Source organism: Ursus maritimus, unplaced genomic scaffold (assembly GCF_017311325.1).
Source record: "Ursus maritimus isolate PB19 unplaced genomic scaffold, ASM1731132v1 scaffold_8, whole genome shotgun sequence".
NCBI lineage: Eukaryota > Metazoa > Chordata > Mammalia > Carnivora > Ursidae > Ursus > Ursus maritimus.
Genome location: NW_024426996.1, coordinates 66,814 through 90,907, shown reverse-complemented (window position 1 = coordinate 90,907; position 24,094 = coordinate 66,814). Strand labels below are relative to the sequence as shown.

Genomic DNA, 24,094 nt, shown 5'->3' with positions numbered 1-24,094 from the left:
AGCCCTCTCTCCAAAAAAACCCAAAAACAAACAAACAAAAAAACCAAACCAAAAAAACCCAAAAACCCCACAACAGCAACAAAACCAAATTATTTCCCTTTCCGAAAAACCTTAATTCTTATAAACAGTTACTAGATAAGGGAAGATTCTGAACTCACTCTAGCTATCATTTCTCTTAAGGTTTCTCTGAATTGGTCTCTTTCCATTTTGAGAGACTCTTTTATCTTCCTTAGCTCATCTCTTTCCTTAGCTAAAATTCTTATTTCTTCAAGGCTTTTATGAAGTGTCTTAGTCAAGTGTAAGTTATCCATTTCCACACTTTGCATACATAAATTTTGGGCCTTAAACTGCTGCTTCAATTGTTCCATTTTGTTTATATTTTTATGAGTTTTATTGGCATCTTCTTTCATTTTAAGAAGTTGAAGCTCTTTTTTCTGAAGTTCTTGTATCTTGAGATAATTATAAAACAAGTTAGAATACAAATAATTCCTTCAAGGAAGGAAAATAGTGTCTACTGGTTATATATGCACATCTATAACTCTATCTATATATCTATATATCTATATCCTTTCTCATTCCACAAATGATTTTAGACAGTTATTCCCCAAAGAACAAAACAACACATACCTTTTTCTGTAACTCATCTTTAGATTTATTTAAATCCTTTTGAATAGTTGAAATCTGAGTTGTCTTTTCTGAAACTCTCTCTCTGAATTTATCAATAGTTTCTTGGTGTTCTTTCAAATGCATATGAGCAATTTTTAGTTCTTGCTGTGTCTCCAAATCCTTTATTAGAAGAAATTGAGAAATATCACGATATACAGGCACATTACTTTTCCTTAATGTTGAACTAAACAAAATCTTAAAAAATGCATGCTTATAGTTAAAAACAATCAACACACCACCCCCAGATTAGAACCGTACAGAAGGATATAAACTAAAGTCCTTGTCCCTAGCTGCCCCCATCCTCACTGGGCTCCCTGGTGAACTCTGCCACTGCTTTCCTCCCTCTCATACCACTTGGACACATCATTCTAAATCAATAACACATAAAAAGGGCCCATTCTCATACTTAGCAATCCATTTTACAAATGGACCCCACTTAGTGCCTTATTGGTGGACACTTGAATTACTTCTAGCTTTTTATCACCACTAACAATGTTGCAGTGAATGCTGTTGTATTTCTGCCCAAATGTGTGAATATATTGGTAGGATAAATTTCTACGGCTGGAATCACAGTAGCAGATATATATGCTGACAAATCTTTAATAAGGCAGTGTCGAATTATCTCCCTAAAAGGTTATAGCATTCACATTTTCACCAACAGTGTTGTAAGAAGGAAGCTTCTGGTATGTAAAACACATTTACTGGGTAGGTGGAAAGAGCACAACTCACTCTAGCTATGGTTTCCTGGAGGTTTGCCTGGAGCTGGTCTCTCTCCAATTTCAGATTATCTCTTTCTTTCATTACAGATTTCATTTCTTCAAGGTTTTCATGAAGCTTCTGAGCCAAATTTAAGTTCTCCATTTCTATTTTATCCAGAGTTAAACTTTGGGCCTTGAATTGTTTCTTCAATCGCTCTATTTCAGACATTTTTTTCTGCGACTCACTGACATCTTCCTTTAACTTAAAAAGTTGATGTTCATTTGCTTTAAGTTGTTGAATCTTAAGATAATCATAAAATAATCTATTAGGACACAGACAGTTTTTAAGGGAAAGGTAAAGAATAGTTTCTAAATCAATTAAGACAATAGTCTTCCTATGTTGCTCATTAATATTCTGTATAATTTCACACAAAATTTATTTTCTTTTGAGGTTTAATATATATAAGTACATTAATCTTAAGTGTATAGCTTAATTATTCTTGACATATGTATACATCTACATAATTATAACCCAGACTAAAATTTAAAACATGTCTAGCACCCCGTAAGTTTCCTGTGTGCCCCCCTCCTAGAGCTAACCGCTATGCTGAACTTTCTTCATCCTAGATGAGTCTGGTCTGCTTTTGAACTTGTAAATCACAATGTATTTATCCATTCTCCTATTGATAGACATTTCACTTATTTTCCGTTGTTTTGCTGTTATGATTATAGAACTGTTACGAGCGTTCTTGTACATAACACTATGTGGCAGTAGGCATTTCCCCTCTTAGGTACATACTCAAGGAGCAGAATGCTGAGCCACAGGCAGGTGTATGTTCAGCATTAGTAAAAACTGCCAAGACGTTTTCCGATGTGGCTAAAGCATTTTACATCCCAAAGGAGCTTAGGCACAAATAAATCAAATATCCAAACAAGCACATTCTCCATACCTTTTCTTGTAATTTAGCATTTGAATTTTCTAAATCCATTTGCATATTTGATATTTCATCTGTCTTCTCAGAAACAACGTCTTTGAGTTTATCAATAGTTTTCTGGTGCTCTTTCACATGCATGTAAGCAATTCTTAGTTCCTCTTGTTTTTTCAGCTCCTTTATCATGAGAGAAATTTTAAGAACGGTGACACAGCTTAATATTAACTAGCATTTTTTTTCTGAAAATGATACATTTCCTTAGTATAAATAATAAAACTATTACTTCTTATTCTACATCTTTGTTGTTAGGAAGTTATAAGCTTTCCCTGCCTCCCTTTCTCTGTCCTCACCTCCCTACAACCTACTGCTACTTCTGAGAGGCAGACACGTGATCCATATACTATTCTACAGCTCCCTTTTCCCTCTAAGTGACTTGGGCTTCCAAATCAGGACTTTCAAATCTATTTTCCTTCCTTCCTTCCATGTGTTGCATAGTATTCTGATATATCGCTCATATTTACCCAGTTTCTTTCTGATGGACATTTAGATTGTTTCCCACTTTTTATTACAAATTGCTACAATGAGCAACCTTGTAGTGTATGTATGTTTCTGTACGTATATAAATAAATACACATGTAGGATGAAGTCTACAAAGAAAATACCGGTTACAGAATTGGACATTTTTAGAACAATACCAAATTACCTGCCTGAAAGTTTGTATTAGTTCACTCACACCAACACTGCCACTTATGTCAAAGAACGGTTCACGGCTGTCAGGAAAACACCACGTTTACTCACTAGTATAGGAAGAGTGACTTACTTTAGCTTCTGTTTCTCTGAGGCTTTCCCTGAGCTGGTCTCGCTCCATCCTAAGGGTTCCCTCCGTGCTTCTGAGACCATCTCTTTCCTCAGTAACACATTTTATTTCTTCAAGGTTTTCATGAAGTTTCTGACTCAACCTTAACTTCTCGGTTTCTACAGTTTCCAGGGTTGAATTCTGGGCCTCTAATTGCTTCTTCAATTGTTCTGTTTGATACATATTTTCTCTGAGATCATTTTTTACCTTCAGAAGTTGATGTTCTTTCTCCTGAAGTTCTTGGCTCTTGAGATAATCACACAATAAATTAAGATATAGATAGAGATTAAAAGAAATGCTAAATAATAATTTCAAAATTAAGTATGCAAATCTTTGCCTTCAATTTTAGGCTAATTCATATCTTGTTTCATTACACAAAAGACCTAATTCAAACTCTCAAATAAAAAAAAAATACCTGTGCTTTTAAGGCAGCATTTGAGTTTTCTAAATCCATTTGCATATTTGATATTTCATCTGTCTTCTCAGAAACAAGGCCCTTGAGTTTATCAATAGTTTCCTGGTACTCTTTCACATGTATGTAAGCAATTCTTAGTTCCTCTTGTTTTTCCAGCTCCTATATCATTAGACAAAGGAAAATGATATATTCAGAGTAACAAAATTTAAACAGTGGGTAGAAAGGTAGAGAGAGAGTAAAAGGTAAATATGCCTTCCACTCCTCCTTAGGACTCATCCTCTAAGTTTGTCTTAAACGTGCTATATATATCATGCTAGATATATTACTCCACAGTTTACCCCTTTTCCTAATAAGATACTTCCAAATTGGCACTATCTCCTTCTTTACTGGTAGCCTCGTATTCTATGGTCTGAATGTGAGGCACTTAACTAACCAATATCCTGTTAATGGACATTTTCCCTATTTTTTTTGCTTGCTTTGTTTTGTTATTGCAACTTTTTGCAATGAATATCCTTCTACAGATATCTCTGCACAATTGTGTTAATGTGTATGGATAAATAGCTATGACTGGACTTTTGGGGTCAATGAATAAACTTACTGAAATATTTGAAAGATAGTACCAAATATCTCCCCTCCAGCCTTCCCCAAGGTTGGACCAATTTTACACTCCCACCAACCCTATCGCCGATGGTTCTTTTAGGACACAATGTCATATTCACTGGATGGGGGAAAGACGGTAACTCACTCTAAACACAGTTTCTCTCAGGTTTTCCTCGAGCTGGTCTCTCTCTACTTTGAGGGTCTCCTCTATACTCCTAAGATCATCTCTTCCTTTTGTAACAGACTTCATTTCTTCAAGGTTTTCGTGAAGTCTCTGAGTTAACCTTACATTCTCCATTTCTATATTTTCCAGAGTTGACTTTTGGGCCTCAAACTGGTTCTTGAAGTATTCCATGTCACATATTTCTTCCTGAGTCTCATTGACAGCTTTCATCTTAAGAAGCTGATGCTCTTTTTCCTGAAGTTCTTGAATCTGAGAAAAAAATAAAACAAGTTAGGACACAGGAAGACATTTGTAGGAAAAAGAGGACTTGTTTCTAAATGAAGTCAGTCATCTTTACATTTTATCCAATGTATATACTATTTTCTTCCACAGGGAAATGAGCAACACAATCATCAGGTGTCTTTTTCCAACTGAATGAAATAAGACCTACCTTTTCTTGTGATTCAGCATCTGAATTTTCTACATCTCTCTCAATATTTGCTTCTTGGTCTGTCTCCTTTGGAATATTCCTTGTACTAATGGTTTGTTGGTGCTCCTTCAAAAGAACATAAGCAGTTTTTAGCTCCTATTTGATTTCCAGTCCCTTTCTGATTGGATAAAAATTAATAAAAGAACAGTGTATATCACTGTTAACTACCTTAACATTATTTTTGTACCTAAAAAAAATTAGAAGAAGGAAACTTACTTCAGTTACAGCTTCTTTAATGTTTTCTTTGAGTTGGTGTCTCTCCATTTGAAGAAACTCCTGCATCCTTTTCAGTTCATCTCTTTCCTTAATTATAATTTTTATTTTATCTTGACTTTCCTGAAGTTTCTCGGTCAACTTGAGCCTCTCACTTTCTATACTTTGTAATGATGAATCTTTGACTTTGAGTTGCTCTTTTAATTGCTCCAGTTCACTCATTTTTTCCTGAGTCTCAATGATTTCTTTGGTGCTAATAAACTGTTCTTGTTTCTCATGAAGCTCTTGGATCTTAAAATAATGACAAGTCAATAGCCAAAATATACATACACATAAAATGTGTTTGTTTATATATGTCTGTGTGTGTATATGTACATAGATCTGTGTTTTTGTTTTTGTTTTTGTAGAGATTTTATTTATTTGACAGAGAGAAAGAAAGAGCAAGAGGATGGGGGGGTGGGGAAGGGGTAGAGGGAGAGGGAGAAGCAGGCTTCCCACTGGGCAGGGGGCTCAATCCAGGACCTGAGCTGAAGGCAGATGTTTAAGGGACTGAGCCACCTAGGAGTCCCAGATCTGTTTTTGTTTTTAAAGGAAAAACACCCAGGATGTTCTGCATAACAATCTAGTATGCAAAATTAGTTTCTGTAGTTCAGTTAGTTAACTCCCTCAGGTTTTCTCCTACATGTCCTTCACCCCCAATTTACCTTTTTCTGTAATTCATCATTGGTTGTTCCTAATTCCTTTCGAAGCCTGGAGAGTTCCATTTCCCTCTCTGAAAGATTCACTCTCAGCTTATCAATAGTTTCCTCCTGTTCTTTCAGGTGACAACGAGCAACTTTCAGTTCCTCTTCGGTTTCCAGGTGCTTTATTATTAGAGGAAATTGTTGAGAAATTTACAGAAACATTATAACCACTATACTCTAACTCCTTTTCCCAAAGGTTTAATTTTTATAAAAATATCTGCTTATAAAATAAAATTAACAAACAAAGCACATGGGGAAAGGATGAAACCCACCTTAGCTGTCATTTCTCTCATGTTTTCTTTGAGTTGGTGAGTTTCAGACGGAAGAGCTTCTCGCAACCTCTCAGCCATCTGGAGTCTCTCCCCGCCCACCCATGGCAGTGCCGCCTCTCTGGCTTGGAGCTGCTCCTGCAGTTGCGCCCGCTCACTCAGGGTTTCCTCAGCCTCATCGCCCTTTTCTTTCACATTGAAGGACTGATCCTGTGTGTCTTGAGGCTCCTGGATCTTAAGAGAATCCTAAAACAATAGAGTGAACAGCCAAAGATCTTTTATTTTACACTTGGTGAAAAGAAATCAGGATATTTTCTAAAACGATTAAGTCAGGATTCAGTGGCTCATTACAGAACATTCTTTCCACTCTCCCACTCGCCATTACTCAGGTATTGAACACTTATTTCCTGAGGGCTCATTGTGCTGTCACTATCCTATTAGAGGCTGGACATGAAATGAACCTTGCACTTTAGAGGGAAAGACAGACATTATGCTAAATCTTACTGGGTTCCTGCAGGGTATGTGGCAAACCTAACTTACCCTGAGTGGTTAGGAAGGGCTTCCTGGGGGATGGAAAGCTTCGGGTGAGATCTGAAGGGTGAGAGCACAAGTTAGGCAAGGGCATATGGAAATGCTGCAGGCAGGGAGACCAGAACATCTGGAAGCCCTGAGATGAGGAAGCACAAGGCTGCAGCATCATGAGCAGGGGTAAGAGTGAGTAGAAATAAGGCTAGAGACCAGCAATGAATGGGACCCAGGGCCTCACAGGCCCTGTGAGGGATTCCAGTCTTTAGTTCAAGAGTAGCAATAGACTGTTAAAGGGTTTTAAGAAGAAAAGATTGCTTGGGTTCAGAATGGTGAATGAATTACAAAAGTATAGAAATGAATACAGAGAGACCAGTAAGGAGGCTACCGCAGAAAGCCAGGGACAGAAAAAATGCAGGCTTGGATTAGGATGTTGGCAATGTGGAGAGAAAAGATGGGAGATTTTTCACACACACACACACACACACACACACACACACACACACACACACACCTTAAAATCAACAAGATTTGGTGCTTGGATTAGAGTGAGTGGGAGGAAAGGATACTGGGAAGGGTGATTCTCAGATTTCGGTCTCAGGTATTGAAGAAGTGCCTTATGAGATGCTGTAAGAATAGGTTTGAAGAAGGAAAGAAAATAGTTTTTCTGGCTTTATCCTTTCCTATAATTTAGCACTGCTTTTCTAAATCATTTTAAATATTTAAGAAAACCGCTGTCGTCTCTGAAACATTTTCTCTCAATTTCAATAGTCTTTTAGTATTTATATTTTTAGTTCTGTTTCCAATCACTTCATAATTAAGAGATATTTTAAAAAAACATGGTAGTAACATAACACAAGTGCTTCCTTTCCCAAAGACTTGATTCTTTTTTTTTTTTTTTTAAATGATTTTTATTATATTATGTTAGTCACCATATAGTACATTCCCGGTTTCCAATGTAAGGCTCGATGATTCATTAGTTGTGTATAACACCCAGTGCACCATGCAATACGTGCCCTCCTTACTACTCATCACCAGTCTATCCCATTCCCCCACCCCCCTCCCCTCTGAGGCCCTCAGTTTGTTTCTCATAGTCCATAGTCTTTCATGTTTCATTCCCCCTTCTGATTACCCCCCTTTCTTTATCCCTTTCTTCCCCTACCGATCATCCTAGTTCTTATGTTCCATAGATGAGAGAAATCATGTGATAATTGTCTTTCTCTGCTTGACTTATTTCACTTAGCATTATCTCCTCCAGTGCCGTCCATGTTGTAGAAATGTTGAGAACTCGTTCTTTCTGATAGCTGAGTAATATTCCATTGTATATATGGACCACAACTTCTTAATCCAGTCATCTGTTGAAGGGCATCTCGGCTCCTTCCACGATTTAGCTATTGCGGACACTGCTGCTATGAACATTGGGGTGCACATGGCCCTTCTCTTTACTACGTCTGTATCTTTGGGGTAAACACCCAGTAGTGCAATGGCTGGATCATAGGGTAGCTCAATTTTTAACTTTTTAAGGGACCTCCACACTGTTTTCCAGAGTGGCTGTACCAACTTGCATTCCCACCAACAATGTAGGAGGGATCCCCTTTCTCCACATCCTCTCCAACAATTGTTTCTTGCCTTGTCAATTTTTGCCATTCTAACTGGTGTAAGGTGGTATCTCAGTGTGGTTTTGATTTGAATTTCCTTGATGGCTAATGATTTTGAACATTTTTTCATGTGTCTGTTAGCCATTTGTATGTCATCATTGGAAAAGTGTCTGTTCATATCTTCTGCCCATTTTTTGATTTGTTTATTTGTTTCTCGTGTATTGAGTTTGAGAAGTTCTTTGTAGATCTTGGATACCAGTCCTTTATCTGTAGTGTCATTTGCAAATATATTCTCCCATTCCGTGGGCTGCCTCTTAGTTTTTCTGACTGTTTCCTTGGCTGTGCAGAAACTTTTAATCTTGATGAAGTCCCATAAATTCATTTTATCTTTTGTTTCTCTTGCCTTTGGGGATGTATCATGAAAAAGGTTGCTTTGGCCGATGTCGTAGAGGTTGATGCCTATGTTCTCCTCTAGAATTTTGATGGATTCCTGTCTCACATCGAGGTCTTTCATCCATTTGGAGTTTATTTTTGTGTATGGTGTGAGAGAGTGGTCAAGTTTCATTCTTTTGCATGTAGCTGTCCAATTTTCCCAGCACCATTTATTGAAGAGACTGCAAAGACTTGATTCTTATAAAACACTTATTAAATGGAAGGAAAGGATGAAACATACATTAGCCAATGCTTCTCTAATGTCTTCTTGCAGTTGGTCTTGTCTAACCTGAACTGCTTCTTTTATCGTTTGAAGGTTGTCTCTTTCCTCAGTTAGATATTTTGTTTCTTCATGACTTTCTGGAAGTTTTTCAGTCAACTCGATCCTTTCTATGCATGCCGGTGTCAATGACACAATGAAACCATCCTTGGTTTTGGATTGTTTTTCCAATAGCTCCACTTCATCCACTGTTCCCCGAGTATCACTGACTTCTTTCACGTTAGGCAGTAGCTCCTGTTCCTCACGAAGCACTGGGATCTTGTGAGATGCATGAAACACCAAAGTCACTATCTGGAGATCATTATTTTATATATATATATAGTGCATGTGTGTGTGCAAAAAGGTGATTTTATTAAAGCATGGGGACAGGACCCATGGGGAGAAAGAGCTGCTGCCATGTTATCATAATTTTTTAAAGGGAAAAGATGACGATACTGTCCACAGAAATAAAAGTGATCTTGAACCCATGGAATCCTACTATGGATCATGAACTCTGATTTACTCATTATCTCTTAATTCCTACTAAAGCTGTTCATGACTTCTCTGCTGGTCACATTCTGCCATCATTTTCTTTTGCTCCAGCTTACATCCAAAGCGAACCAATTCTTATACTTGAATAACACACTGTTAATTCAGTTGGTTGTACACGTCTTCATTTCTATACTACTTCCCAAATGCCACAGGAGAAAAATCATCATTGAGCAGATTATATCTCAATAAATGAATGGTCCCTAATTCTCGGATGAGCTCCAATGCTATGTCTCAATTTTTTTATGTTTACCGATCGATTCCCCTTTCCTATGGTCATTCGTGGTTCCATATAACTTCGCATATCCTATTTCTGCATTTGTCCTACTGGAATTGAGGGATTATTTTATATGCCCTTACTCAGGGGAAGAGAACAATGTCTTATTCATATCTATAGTTTCAATGGCTTACACACAGTGGCCTTTAACACAGGTTGGTTCAGTTATCCCAATGTTTCATTTTCTCTAATAGCACTTGCCATTATCTCAAATTATCTTGTTCGTTTGCTTATTTTCCAGTTACCTCTTTCCACTAGAGTAAGTTCTATGATCATAGAAATTTTGTTCACATTGTTCCCATTTTATTTCTATAACCCAGAACTCTGCCTGCCACATTATACTCTCAACAAATAGTATCCAAAAAATGAATGAACTATTAACACAGTCACTGCTTACTGCTCATCTTTCCTTTAAGAAAAAAGAAAAGAAGATGGGGCAAAGGAGAGAAGGAAGAAGAGACAAACCTTTTCTTGTAATTCAGTATTGGATTTATCTAAGTCCTTCTGAATACTTATTATTTGAACTGTCTTCTCAGAAATGTTTTTTCTTAGTTCGTCAATAGTTTCTTGTTGTTCTTTAAGATGCACGTGTGCAATTTTTAGTTCTTCTTTTGTTTCTAGACCCTTTATAAGCAAGTGGAATTTAAAGAATATTATAAACACATCATCCTAACATTGCCTCCCCCTTTTCCAATTAGCTCCGTTTTAAAGAAACATTTAATAGATGAAAGAAAAGGGAAATAACTTACTGTAACTTCGATTTCTCTTATGTATCCTTTAAGTTTCTCTCTCTCTATTTCAAATGATTCCTGTAATTCCTTTAAATCATTTCTTTCTTTGGTTATGGATTTCATTTCCTCATAATTTTCACGGAGCTTCTGAGCCAACTCTAGCTTCTCCATTTCTATACGTTCCAACGTTAATTCTTGGTTCCTTAATTCATTCTTTAAATTCTCCATTTCATTTATCTTTTTCTGCATCTCACTCATTTCTTCTTGTACACGAAGAAGCTGTAGCTGTTTCTCTTGTAGTTGCTGGCTCTTAAGAAATAAAATTTGTAATTACCATTTTGCCTATAGACTCTTAAAATTCTCATGTAAAATGCACTTTGCTGAACTGAGATAATCATCACAGTCCTGCCTACACCCCCAGTATAAACAGACAAGCAGCTTTAAAAGTAAAGTATTCTTCTAGGCATAGTGACTGTGCTGGGTTGAATAGTATCCTACCCCAAATTCAAGTCGATTCAGAACTTCAGAATATGACCTCACTTGGAAGTACGGTTTTTGCAGGTTAATTAAGGATTGAGAAGAAATCCTATTGGATTAGGGTGGGCCCTAAATGCAATGAGAGTGTCCTTATAAGAGACGAAAAAGGACACACAGAGACACAGAGAAAGTCCTGTGAAGATGGAGGCAGAGGTAAGAGTGATATAGCTATAAGCCCAGGACACCAAGGACACCGGGGAGCCGAGGATAGTTAGACGCAAGAAAAGATTCTTCCCTAGAGCCTTCAGAGGGAGCACGGTATTGCCAGTAACTTGATTTTGGACCTCTGAGATCCAGAAATCTGACAATAAATTTCTGTTGTTCTTTAGCCACCAAGTTTATGGTAATTTGATACAGAAGGTCTAGGAAACTAATACGGTGTCAGTAGGTTAATCAAGGAGCCAACGTGAAAATGAGAAAAACTTGAAAAGAGACTAATTAAATATAAAGGTATAGTTGCCAAGTAACTATAATTCTTCATCTCTTAAAAACTTTTTGGATAATCTATTTTTACTTCTAATAAGGTCCTTACGGGGTCACCCAAACACTGAGGCATTAACTTTTTTTTTAAATTAAACTTATTTAAATTCAATTTAATTAACATATAGTGTATTATTAGTTTCAGAGGTAGAATTTAGTGATTTGTCAGTTGCATATAACACCCAGTGCTAATTACTTCAAGTGTCCTCCTTAATGCTCATCCCCCAGTTACCCCATCCCCCATCCCCCTCCCCTCCAGTAACCTTGTTTCCTAACAGTTAAGACTTTCTTATGGTTTGCCTCCTTCTGTTTTCATCGTATTTTATTTTTCCTTTCCTTTCCCTATGTTCATCTGTTTTGTTTCTTAAATTCCACATATGAGTGAAATCATATGGTATTTGTCTTTCTCTGACTGACTTATTTCGCTTAGCTTATTACACTCTAGCTCCAACCACATTGTTGCAAATGGCAAGATTTTATTCTTTTTGATGGATGAGTCATATTCCACTGTGTGTGTATGCACATGTATATATATATACCACATCTTCTTTATCCATTCATCTGTCGATGGAAATCTGGGCTCTTTCCATATTCTGGCTAATCGTGAACATTGCTGCTATAAACACTGGAGTGAATGTGCCCCTTCAAATCACTGTTTGTATTATTTGGATAAACACCCAGTAGTGCTATTGCTGGGTTGCAGGGTCATAGGGTAGCTCTATTTTTAACTTTTTGAGGAACCTCCATACTGTTTTCCAGAGTGGCTACAACCAATTTGCATTCCCACCAACAGTGTAAGAGGGTTCCCCTTTCTCTGCATCCTTGCCAACATGTGTTGTTTCCTGCGTTGTTAATTTTAGTGGAACATTACCTTTTTTTTAAGTTAATAAGTATATATAAGTCTATTTCTTAATTTTTTAAATTCTATTAATTAACATATAATGTATTATTAGTGTCACAGGTAGGTCAGTGATTCATCAGTCTTATATAATACTCAGTGTTCATTACTGAAACATTAACTTTTACATAAGCCTATTAATTTCACTTCTTTAGAATGAGTATGAAACAGACATCAGGTTTTAGTAAATTTTACTGGGTTATAGTGAAAGGGAGGAGAATTAAGAGAATACATATTAGGAGAAAAACACTCCACAGGAGCGCAATTGAAATCACAATATATTATTTATAATGCACGTGGCACTGTTCTTAGAGTAAATAGAAAGATCTTAGCGGTACAGTTTAGAATTACTTGGGCAGTACAATTATTACAAGAGTCTTAGCTCTCATACAAATATTACAACAGCACCTTACTTCCATAAAAGCAATGAGTCAGGAAAACTGTAAACATCTAAGAGATGGTAATAGTCATAAATCCTACATTTTAAAGGATCACTACTATATCTTTATAAAGGCAGGATCTTTGTGTTATTGACTAATGGATCTCAACCACCCAGAACAGCATCTGGGCTATGGTAGTTCCCAATAAGTTTCTGATGAATGAATACATTATATGATTAATTTAGATGAATCAAGGCCTTCTCTTTCATCTAAAGACTAGGATAATATAATCCTCACAAAGAGTGTTGGTTAAGATATAGGTATGAGTTGGAACTGTCCACAATATTAGCATTAAGATCTGTTCATTTGGGAGATACATGCTATTTCTAGAATTTAGTTCTACAGCAATCAAATGTATTAAAAAAAAAGTTTAGTCAGGAAATATATTATGGCTAAGAAGGTAACTTTAAAAATTCACCTTTTCCTTTAGCTTTTCTTCAACTTTTGCTAATTTCTCACAGGTTCTAGAAAGCTCTTCCTCTTTCTTTATGGTGTGGTTCTTTTCTTGTACAACGATCTCTTGTTGCTTTTTAAGTTCATCTCCAAGAATTCTTAATTCTTCTTGGTTTTCAACAGTCTAGAATTAAAAAAAAAGTTGAGATTAAAATAAGTATTACCTTACATTTATAAAATCGGGTAAAAATCAGCATTTACCTCAGCTTAAAAATGAAGAAATCATGGCAAATTCTATTGGAAAAGACTACCTTAAAAAGAAAGTCTTTAATCATATAGATGCCGAGCATCTGCTTTTTATGCTGTTTCTTTGTTGCTCCACTTATATTCCTGTCATAGAATTAGAACTGGATTGAGTATTCTGTCTTGAGAGGTTTGCTCATTTTCTACCCTTAAGCCAAAGGAGACTGTTTCTAAATTTTCATGCACCGATGACAAGACTACAGTTTTGGGCTTTTCATATACTAGAATGGTTATGATTCTAGGGCACCAGTTAATAGCAAGCTCAAAAGGGCAGCCATTCTTTGCTAGCATGACTTGGGCTAATCCTGGTTATAAGCTTAAACAGTGATATTCTCAAGTATTATGACCACAAAAACATTGCAAACATGAGACCAAGAACAGACTATGACTTTTGCCTGTATTCTTATTTAATAAACTTAGCTCTTTTGACCAAACAGACAATCCCAAGAAATATGGAAAATTACACAAAAGGTCAGGTTCTCCTGTAATCCACAGCAAACTTCTAAAAATGTGAATTTCAATCGGTACATATATTGTCCCTAAATACAGAAACAAGAACTAGATTTGACAATATGGCAAACATTAACAATGAATAATTAAAAATGAAGTTTAAAAATTACAACAGAATAAATAAAAGAGAAACATTTAGGAGCAAATTTAACAAAATATGGACAAGACATGTACACTAAAATCTACAACACATCACTGACAGAGCAGATAATTTATAGAAAGATATGCAATGGCCAATAAGCTTATGAAAAGTTGATCTCAATATCCTTAATCATTAGGGAAAGGCAAATGAAAACAATGAGGTACATACCCAATAGAATGTCTAAAATTGAAAACACTAATAATATGAAGCATTGGTGAGGATGTGGAGCCATCAGAATTCTCTTAATTTGCTGACGGCAATGTAAAATGGTACAACTACTTTGGAAACCGGTCTAGTAATTTGCTATGACCCTGCTATTCCATTTAGATACCTTAGACAAATTTTTAAAAACACGTTCATAAAAAGTTTTGTGTAAGAATGTTTACAGCTGCTTCACTCAAAATAGCCAAACAGTGGAGAGAACTCAAATTTCCATCAAGAGGAGAAAGGCTAAACAACTTGTGGCCTATTCATACATGGAACACTACCCGGCAATAAAAAGGAGTGTAAAAAAGTAAGGTGCAAGAGAGTACATGCTCTATGATTCTATTTGTGTGGAGTTCTAGAAGACAAAGTGAACTATGGTTAAAAACCAACAGAACAGTGACTATATGCGTTAGAGAGTGACACTGGAATTGACTGGGTTGAGGAGCAAGAGAATCCTGTAGGGTGAGGCAAATGTTCTATACCTTGACTGGGGTGGAGGGTACACAAGTACAGACATTTGTCAAAAGTCATCAGACCGTACACTTGCATCAGATATATTTCTCACATGTAAATTATGCCTCAGTAAAGTAAAAATCCAGAACATGCAAGACAAAACATATTGCTAAGTATATAGTGCTAAATCCTACCATTTCAATATTTTCCCTTAGGTCAGTCTGTAACTGTTCCTTTTCTGCTGTAATACTCTCTAACATTTGTTGCAGTTCATTTTTCTCCTGTAGTAAAGAAGATATCTTTCTCTGTTGCTCAGTTAGCTCATTATCTTCAACATTCGCAATCAGTGCTTGAGTATTTTTGGCTTTCAAATTCTGTTTTTTATCTGTGTCAACCATCTAAAATATAAATAGATTAAAGAATAATTTCTCAGTAACAATTTTAACAATAATAAAAATTGCCAAAATTTATATTACTTATTATTTACCAGGTACTCTTTTCATATATTGACACATTTAATCTTCACTCTAACCTCATGAGGTAGGTACTAGTATTATAGCCATTTGACAGATGAGGGAATTGAATCTGAGAGAGGATGATAGGTCACTTGCCCAAGGTCACTCAGGTTTTGAAGCCAAGAGGTCTGGCTCCAGAGTTTGTGCCCTTAAGCATACTGTTGTTCATGACTAAGAACTACGTGGACAGCTGTAGATAATTAACAATTACCTTCATGTATGATGATGGGTCAACCTAATTTTATAAAAGAGTAAGCCACCTTGAACTCCACCACTTTCTTTCCATCAAAAGCTGGAAATAATTCTCTGTCCCCCACTCACTCCCAACAAATCATTATTTTCAGAAGCTGTCAAATTCCCAAAAGGTTGGAGTTTTATCATGAGAGGACAAAATAACTTTGATAAATAAAAATAGATTTCATATTATAGTAGTATAATCTACCTTTTAAAAATATATGCTTTTTATATACTGCTTAAGAAAAGCATGTTATATATATTCATTTATCCATAAACAAGTCTTAAGCAAAGATAACCTAACACGTTGTACTCCTCGATAAAGTGAGACAAAGACTGACATTACAATCATTGGTATGAAATTAGGGTATCACTACATAACCTTACACATCCAGGAAATAAATACAGTTCCATATTGGCTACATACGTTTAAAAAAGTTTTAATAATAAGGGTTATCTGGGTGGCTCAGTCAGTTGCGCATCCAACTCTGGATTTCGGCTTGGGTTATGATCTCAGGGTTGTGAGATCTAGCCCTGTGTCAGACACCGCATTCAGCGGGGTGTCTGCTTAAGATTCTCTTTTCTTCTCCCTCTGCCCCTCCCCCTGTTCTCGCTCTCTCTCAAATAAATAACAGCTTTAAAAAAGTTTTTTTAATAATAATCTACAATTACATTGGGAAAAAATTGAAAAATAAAGAGAAAAAAAAACCATCCAATGTCACCAGCTTCACACAACCTACTACTAGAATTCTAGAATATTTCCTTTCAGAGTATGTCCTTGAAAAAAAAATTTTTGAACACGGTAATTTTGATTAATATATATAGAATTCAATTTTGCTTTTTTCCATTTAGATCACATGCATTTTCCCACGCTGGTACATAATCTTCAAATTATAATTTTTAGTAGCTGCTTAATTCTCTAGAGTGGGTTTGGACAAACCATGCTTTAACTATTCTCTTACTGTTGGCAGTATACATGAGTTTCTGACAATGGCAGACACAGAGCTAACTACATGAGAACTTAAGGTAAGGAACACATAGTCATTGGGGACTAGTTTGTCAGATACTGTACTTCAGACTCTTGCATCTGCGCTCCTAAATATAGAAATGTACACAAAGACAAAGCAGGCGGAGACAAAGTATGTGAGAATACCCAAGGGACATTTCAGAACTGAACACAGCCTAGAAAGTATATCAGCTACCATGAGCAATAGCTAACATATCTTATTATTAAACAAAGAAAAAGAATTACGTCCTTTACATGAGATAAGTTTACTAATCATTGTTTAAAATTTCTGTTGAGACACACTAGAGAAACTGTATTTTGAAAGAGAGAAACATCAAGCAGGATTCAAAGTGGGCTCTCTACGGGGATTCATGCAAGACCTACTAATGCAGCCCCCTGGGGCCCAGGTGAACAGAGGAGTCCTTGTGGGATTCCATAATGAACATAGTAATAGAAGCCCAAGATGATCCCACCCTTCCACCCCAGATTTGAGACACCTCGAGAAAGAGAAAAGCCCCAGTCGGACCTTTTTTATCAACATAGATGATTCTAGCATAAACTTAATACCATACACCAGCTGGTCCCAGTGAATAGAACTCTCTTTTTCTTTCACTCCTCTGTTATTACCCCTTCTCATGGGGCCCTATAATTGCATTTTTGCATTTGTTTAAAAGCAGGTATTAAGTGTTGTATCTTATTTTCAAAAATCTTTTCAAAAAAACTTCCCCTAATAAAAGTGAAAGTTATAAATTTCAAATGAGATTTTGGCTCATTTAATTGATCCAAACTACAGATAAGCTGAGAGCACAAAATATAAAACAAGTAAAAATGCTTTTCTAGGAGAGAAGTACTGAAGCATAGGGAGTGAGAGGGAAAGCTTTTCCAGGGCCAAGAATACTGTACCCCAGGGCAAATGGGGGAAAATCTCACTATGTAGAGCAATAGCATATAAATCTATATAGAGATTTATTTATATAAGTTGGAGCTTACTGAATTATTCTGCAGTATTTGTTTTTATTTAATGATATGTCCATCCTGGTGATTTTTCTGTTTGCATATAATATGCAGTTTTAAAAAATTTTATGACTATATAAAACCCAATTGCATTAGCTATTTACATACATATATATTATATATACATATACTATTCCAAGCTATGAATGCATGAAAGATTATTTCATCAGTCTCCCACTGATGGATGTTTTAAATTCCTAGTAGCAAATTTTTGGATTAAATAGTATTAAGTGCATAAAAGTGAAAGACAATATAAAAATCCTATTATCAAAGGCATTTTTGAAAAGTAGAAATGTATATAATAAACGAATCCATTGTATAAAATTACATTAGCATCTCCTAGCCTTTCTTGTATACAATTAAATAACCAGTTTAGACCTTATTCTCCTAAGCAACATTCATGTTGAAGCCCTAACCCCCATGTGACTATATATGATAAAGCCTTTAAGGAGGGTAATTAAGGTTAAATGAGGTCATAAAACTGGGGCCCTAATTCCATAGGATTGGTGTTCATTCATTCATTCATTCATCCGGCTCCATGCTCAGGGCAGAGCCAGACGTGGGGCTCAAACTCACAACCCTGAGATCAAGACTTGACCTGAAATCAAGAATTGGTTGCCCAACCGACTGAGCCACCCAGGCGCCCCAAGGTTGGTGTCCTTTTAAGTAGAGGAAGAAACACCAGTGCTCTTTCTAAGCTTGAGCATAAGGAGACAGGGCCTGGGAGGACACAGAAGGAAGGTGACATCTGCATGCAGTGAAGAGAACACTTAACAGAAACTAAATTTTCTAGCACCTTAATCTTGGATTTCTAGTCTCCATAACCAGGAGAAAGTAAATTTCTGTTGTTTTAGCCACCAGTCTGTGATATTTTGTGATGGCAGTCCTAGTGGAGCAACACATCTCTCTTAAAAAGAAAAGAAAAGAAAAGAAAAGAAAAGAAAAGAAAAGAAAAGAAAAGAAAAGAAAAGAAATTATCATTAGCATCTCCTAGCCTTTCTTGTATACAATTAAATAACCAGTTTAGACCTTATTCTCCTAAGGTCTCAGGACAAAATGAACCATACTACTTAGAATAAATTAAGGAGATTTAAGCACCTAATAGTAAAATTATAGCACAAGCCCTAGACACTGGCATAAATAAAATATACACATTGATTTTATAGGGATATCTAAGCAAGTTTAATGTATAAAATCTGACATAAAACAAATATTTTAAACATAGTTAATAATAAGCAACATTTCTTATATTCTTAGAATTCAGAGGGGTTTTTAAAGACGTTTAAAATACATCAGGCCTCAAAATAGCAGCTTAAAGTTTGAACTAATTTTTGCCTTTTTTTCCTAAATTGATTGTAAGCAGTCATATCTGAAGTTATTTCAGAGACATCAGGGTTATGCTTGTAAATTATGGTTAGTTATTAGCACTGTGACTAATAAACAAGATTGAGATTGTCATTGTGTACTTAAGTGTTTGAGGTAAGAGAGAAAGCTCATCTACACAAAAATAGAAACTTTGAATGGAAACACCATTTACCTTTTCTTGGAATTCATCCTTAGTTTCTCCTAGATTTTCCTCTGTGTGCAAATTCTTGGAAGTTTCCTCAGAAATTTTCATCTGTAGTGTGTTAATTGTTTCTTGGTGTTGTTTCAAAGACTCAAGAGCATTTCTTAATTGTTCTTGGGTGTCTATATTCTTTGTCAGAGAAACAAAACAATTTCCATTAGAACAATGTGAAACAGTGAAAGTCATTTTGTAGTGTCTACTGGATCATGAATCGTAAGTGATGGCTTCTCCTGACTGTTTGTACGGAGGCTCTGAGTTTTCAGAGTTTACTCAGTCAAAGCCTTACCATGTTTACAGTATCCTGAATGTCACTTTTGAGTTGGTCCCTCTCAATCTGCAGGCTCTTCTGGAGTTGTTTAAGGTCCTCCTTTTCTTGGATTAAGGTTCTTACTTCTACTAAAGTTTGTTGAAGTTGCTCAGCGATCAGTGTTTTTTCCTTTTCCACAGTTTGCAGCCTCAAATCTCTACTTTCTAATTGTTCCTTCAGGTCTTCCAATTCATTTAACCTTTTTTGACTCCCAGTTCTGTTCTGCTGAAGTTCTTCAGATTTGGGAGAAAGCTTTAAAGTAAGAAAAAGAAACTGTGAAAAGCAGAGCATTCTGTGGGATATGTATGGAAGCCAAAGCCCAGAAGAGTAAAGATTGCTTCCCTAGAGGGTATCTCGTACCCACCTCTGTGCTGAACGCATCCAAACTTAAACCAAGTGTTTGAGCTTGTTTAGAGAGATTTCCTATTTCCTGATTCATTCTTTCATTCTCCTCAAGGACCATCTTATACTTTTGCTCAAATTCAATATGATGATTTTTAAAGTCTTGGAATTCTTGATCAGTGCTTTTGTAATTCAACTGGGTAGCTGCTAGGTCATTTTTAGTTTTCTCAATTTCTTCAAGTAAATCTTGAATTCTACTTTCCTTTTGAACTACTTCAGAAAACAATTTGTCTCTTTCCGATGTTATTAAAGAGAGCTCTTCAGATTTATCATGCATCTATGGAAAAGAAATAAAATTTAGCTATGTTAGCAGTGTATGATCTACTGAAGTTTTCAGGAAAAAAAAGTTTCTTCAGGGTGGGGGGTAGGGGAGGGGGAAGTCACTGAAATTAAGCAAAGATCTGACAGAGGAAAGGCAACATTTTTATTGTCGCCATCCCTTTAACAATGTATTATCCTCTTTAACTTTACCTTCAGTTTTGTTTTCTAATCTCTTTGGGTTCTAGTAGGGATTGCATGGAGAAGGACGCTCAGTAGAAACACTTTATTTCAGTATGTGCCTTTATTTCCTTATCTATCATTCTAAAGTATTTTCTAACGTCTTGGTGTGTCATTTTTTGGTTTTTATTAGAATTTGACACATTTTTTCCTAAAGCCTTTGAATGCAGCTCAGATTTCTATAAATGTAATCCCTGAATAATTTAAATAATTAAACTTTATTTGAATTGTTCTTTAAATAAACCATATCCAGCTTATAAACAGTAAAATCATTGTGAAAAGTAAGGTAGAAATGGTGGGAAGAAGAGTGGTGAACTGAAAGTAGAGACTAAGGACACGGGTAATACAGCAGGGTTGTTTCAATCACGGACTTAGGCACGTCTGTGTAGCTCAACTACTGGTTTCATAACAGCTACTGGTTTCATAACTATTTGTTGAGCTAAAAACAGCACCTACTTTAAAGAGTTTTTAGGATGACTAAATAATATTGCTAGAATTCTTTAGCATGATGTCTGCCATTTGGTCTTCAAACACTTGTCAATTTTATTTCTTTTGTAGAAAGTGGAGAGGCGTTAGGTTTACCTGCTGTCACAGGATTGTTCACTAGCCTGCAAGATTTACACTGATACCTAAACTTTATCAAGCCCTCCCTTATATCTCACATACTTTTTTATTCAACATAGTGATGGAACTAGTACCAAAAAAGATTTTAAAAAAGGATGGGCTGTAGAACTCTGTTTAAAGATTTTATTTAAAGTAATCTCTCCACCCTGTCAAAGTTTGAACTTATAACCCTGAGATCGTAAGAGTCCACACTCTCTACTGACTGAGCAGACAGATGTTCCCATAGAACTCTGCTTAAAAAAATTTTTTTAATTACAGAGAAAGAGAGAGAGAGCATGGGCGGCGGAGGGAGGAGCAGAGTGGTGAGGGACAAGCAGGCCTGCCCGAGCACGGAGCTGACTGGGCTGATCTCACAACCTGAGCGAAACCAAGAGTCAGACAGATGCTCAACCAACGGAGCCACCCAGGCGCCCCAGAAACTCCGCTTAAGGGAAACACTTGATCAGAAATGGTTGTTACATGGGTCAGGTTACTAAATATACTATTAAAATGAAGTCTTCTTTGAAAGTGGTTTAGTAATATAAGAAAATTAGAGGAGGAACTACATTCATTTCTATTCCTACCAAGTTGAGTCAAATGTTTACAGTCTCTTTACTGCTACTTTAAGATAAATGATGGCAAATATTTAAAGCTCTATTACAAGGTTTTTAGATCAAAAGAAGAGTTATTTGCTTAAAAACGTGTTTACCTCTTTCCTCAGCATTTCTACTTCTGAGGGTAAAGATTTCAATGCTGAGAGCAAATTAACTTCTTTACGCAAAGCTTCGTTTTCTTCAACTTCTTTATTCAGTTCCTTCTGGAGGTCAGTAATCTTTCTTTCCAGTTCCAAATTACAGAGCAAATCTAGGACATTTTGGGCAAATTAAAACAGCCTGCAGTTATTGGGACAATCTAAATTATAAGCAAAGTTAGATGATTTAATCAGACTATATAAAATTTATTAAAGAAAGAGTCATGTTGGTTAACAGGTAATCTAATTGTTAATAGCTCTTCAACCACTTTTTGAAAATCAGATCCAATTTATTTGAAAAATAATTCCTAAACCCTTATGAATTGGAATTCCATGGAAGCAGTTATAAATACTGATCTCAAATAATACTGAAACTCATTATTTGGCTATTAAAACAATCAGATCAGAGAATAATAGATTTCTAATCATTGGAATGTAGTCACAAAATCCTTTAGGTAGGCTTCCAGACAAAGTCAGACCTGCAAAGAATCAAGTCTGAAATTATGAAATACCTTTTGGAACTCTGCCATCTATAAGGGACGTGAGTTTTGTTATTTCATCAAAAGAAGACTGTAATTCTTTCTCCAGATCAACTTGCATTTTCTTTTTTGCCTCCAGCTGGCTTTGATATAACTGAACATCATTCTCCATTTGCTTGTATGTACTTGTCAGCTCTTTCTGTTGAAACATTGCAAATTCACAGAAATGTACTGATTGTAACAACTGTTTTATTATAAATATTACAGGAAACACTTACCATTTTCTCTTTCAGCTCCAGATTCTCACTGTTAAGAAAGGCTGATTCTTTCTTGGCATCAAGGGCTACAGTTTCAGCATCAAGCAGAGTCTGTTTCATTTGTTTTAGGTCTTCGGTGCTTTCCTATACACACAACAAATAGAATTTAGTGAAATCTAACTTTCTGAGAGTTGGAAAAGACTTTAGAGAACATGTACATATAATGCTAAATTTCAAATAAAAAATGGTGAAAATATGCTAATTATCAAATGTGTATTTATGAAAGATGAAGAGAAATAATATTTTCCATAATAAAAACATTTAAAAAACTCTGGCTATATTTTTCCAACTTATAGAATCATTGTATAGACTGTAGAAATGTGTTATTGTTTAAAAAAGGTTAACACAATTGTTGTTCAGCTAGCTCGTTAAAATTTCCTATGTATATTTAAGTGATTCTAAAAACATGGCAGGTGAGTACTTCATAGTTAAAATTAAGGATATGAAATCGCAAATTGAAAAGAAAAAGAGAAAAAACCCAATAGAAAAACAGAGAAAAAATGAACAGGCAATTCACAGAAGGGAAAAATGCAAATGATTGATAAATACATGAAAAGATCCCCAGTCTCATTTTTAGAGAGAAGTGGCATTTTAACATGACTTTAGCTTACATAAATTCAACCACATATATCCTTGGCAGAATATTAATGTACAAGAATGAATAAATTGGATGAATAAAGAGAAAGTAGTAATAAATTTTAAAAAGTGGGAAATTCTGCTTGTCACTATATCAGCAGACACTCATGGATTATATGAAAGTGCCTTTCTTCCAGGGCTTTAGAACAGTAAGATTACTTTTACAAAGGATCATTTGTCATTAATAACAGGTAACAGAAGAGTCCTAATAGAGGGTAACAAAAAGTACTCTGAAAAACTCAAATGAAAACAAAAGAACAACAGAAACCAAAAATTCAGCTAGAAGCTGCTACCTTTTTAAAAAGAGTGTTAAAAACTAGAATCAAACTGATACTTTCTTGAAGTAATCAAGAGGACTAAAGGCAAATAGAATAGAAAGCAAGCAACAAAAATTAACAATTTTACCATGAGAGTCAATGCTATTTAGTGTCATATCTTTTTTTTTTTTTAAGATTTTATTTATTTATTTGTGTGTGAGAGAGAGAGAGCGTGCATGCACGTGCACGAGAGTGGCATGAAGGGCAGAGAGAGGGAAAAGGAGACTCCCCGCTGAGCAGGGAACCTGATGGGGGCTAGATCCTGGGACTCCGGGATCATGACCTGTGCTGAAGGCAGACTCTTAACCGACTGAGCCACCCAGGAGTCCCTCAATGCCATATCTTTTACCAACTAAAATCATCTAGAGCTAGTTTCTGAAAAATACCAAACGGTTAAAATAGTTATTTAAATTATAATGAGAATGCATTAATATTAATGAAATTTAGAAAATCCCGCTCAATCGCGTGTGATACGTATAGTTCTAGTTGCTTATCAATACCAACGATAAGTGTTCACCTGCAGATGTTGACTACATACTTCGGCACGCATTTACATAAAATATTGAAAAAAATAAAAAATTTTGAATTGTCGATTTTTAATGTAAACTCATCTTTAACTTACTTATATTCACTCAAAGAATGATATCCTCAACTCTCTGCAAATGATTT

The 24,094-nt window shown here is 35.7% G+C and overlaps 1 protein-coding gene across 2 annotated transcripts in view; it reads right to left on the bottom strand.

The window, feature by feature from the left end:
- The window catches only part of CENPE (centromere protein E), a 76,563-nt gene that overhangs the window by 20,850 nt on the left and 31,619 nt on the right, over positions 1–24,094 (bottom strand). The window contains exons 19-38 of one of the 2 annotated variants that reach the window (XM_040625463.1): positions 22,434–22,556; positions 22,189–22,354; positions 21,635–21,789; positions 19,787–20,101; positions 19,402–19,674; positions 19,086–19,244; positions 14,974–15,177; positions 13,190–13,348; positions 10,435–10,725; positions 10,151–10,309; positions 8,842–9,138; positions 6,049–6,279; positions 5,738–5,896; positions 5,037–5,324; positions 4,313–4,600; positions 3,568–3,726; positions 2,315–2,473; positions 1,396–1,665; positions 628–786; positions 159–449 (exon numbers count right to left, since the gene is read on the bottom strand). In XM_040625463.1, the coding sequence (XP_040481397.1) occupies positions 159–449; positions 628–786; positions 1,396–1,665; positions 2,315–2,473; positions 3,568–3,726; positions 4,313–4,600; positions 5,037–5,324; positions 5,738–5,896; positions 6,049–6,279; positions 8,842–9,138; positions 10,151–10,309; positions 10,435–10,725; positions 13,190–13,348; positions 14,974–15,177; positions 19,086–19,244; positions 19,402–19,674; positions 19,787–20,101; positions 21,635–21,789; positions 22,189–22,354; positions 22,434–22,556 (4,305 nt within the window). The remainder of the gene's footprint in view (positions 1–158; positions 450–627; positions 787–1,395; positions 1,666–2,314; positions 2,474–3,567; positions 3,727–4,312; positions 4,601–5,036; positions 5,325–5,737; positions 5,897–6,048; positions 6,280–8,841; positions 9,139–10,150; positions 10,310–10,434; positions 10,726–13,189; positions 13,349–14,973; positions 15,178–19,085; positions 19,245–19,401; positions 19,675–19,786; positions 20,102–21,634; positions 21,790–22,188; positions 22,355–22,433; positions 22,557–24,094) is intronic. The other variant, XM_040625464.1, reaches the window with a different exon arrangement.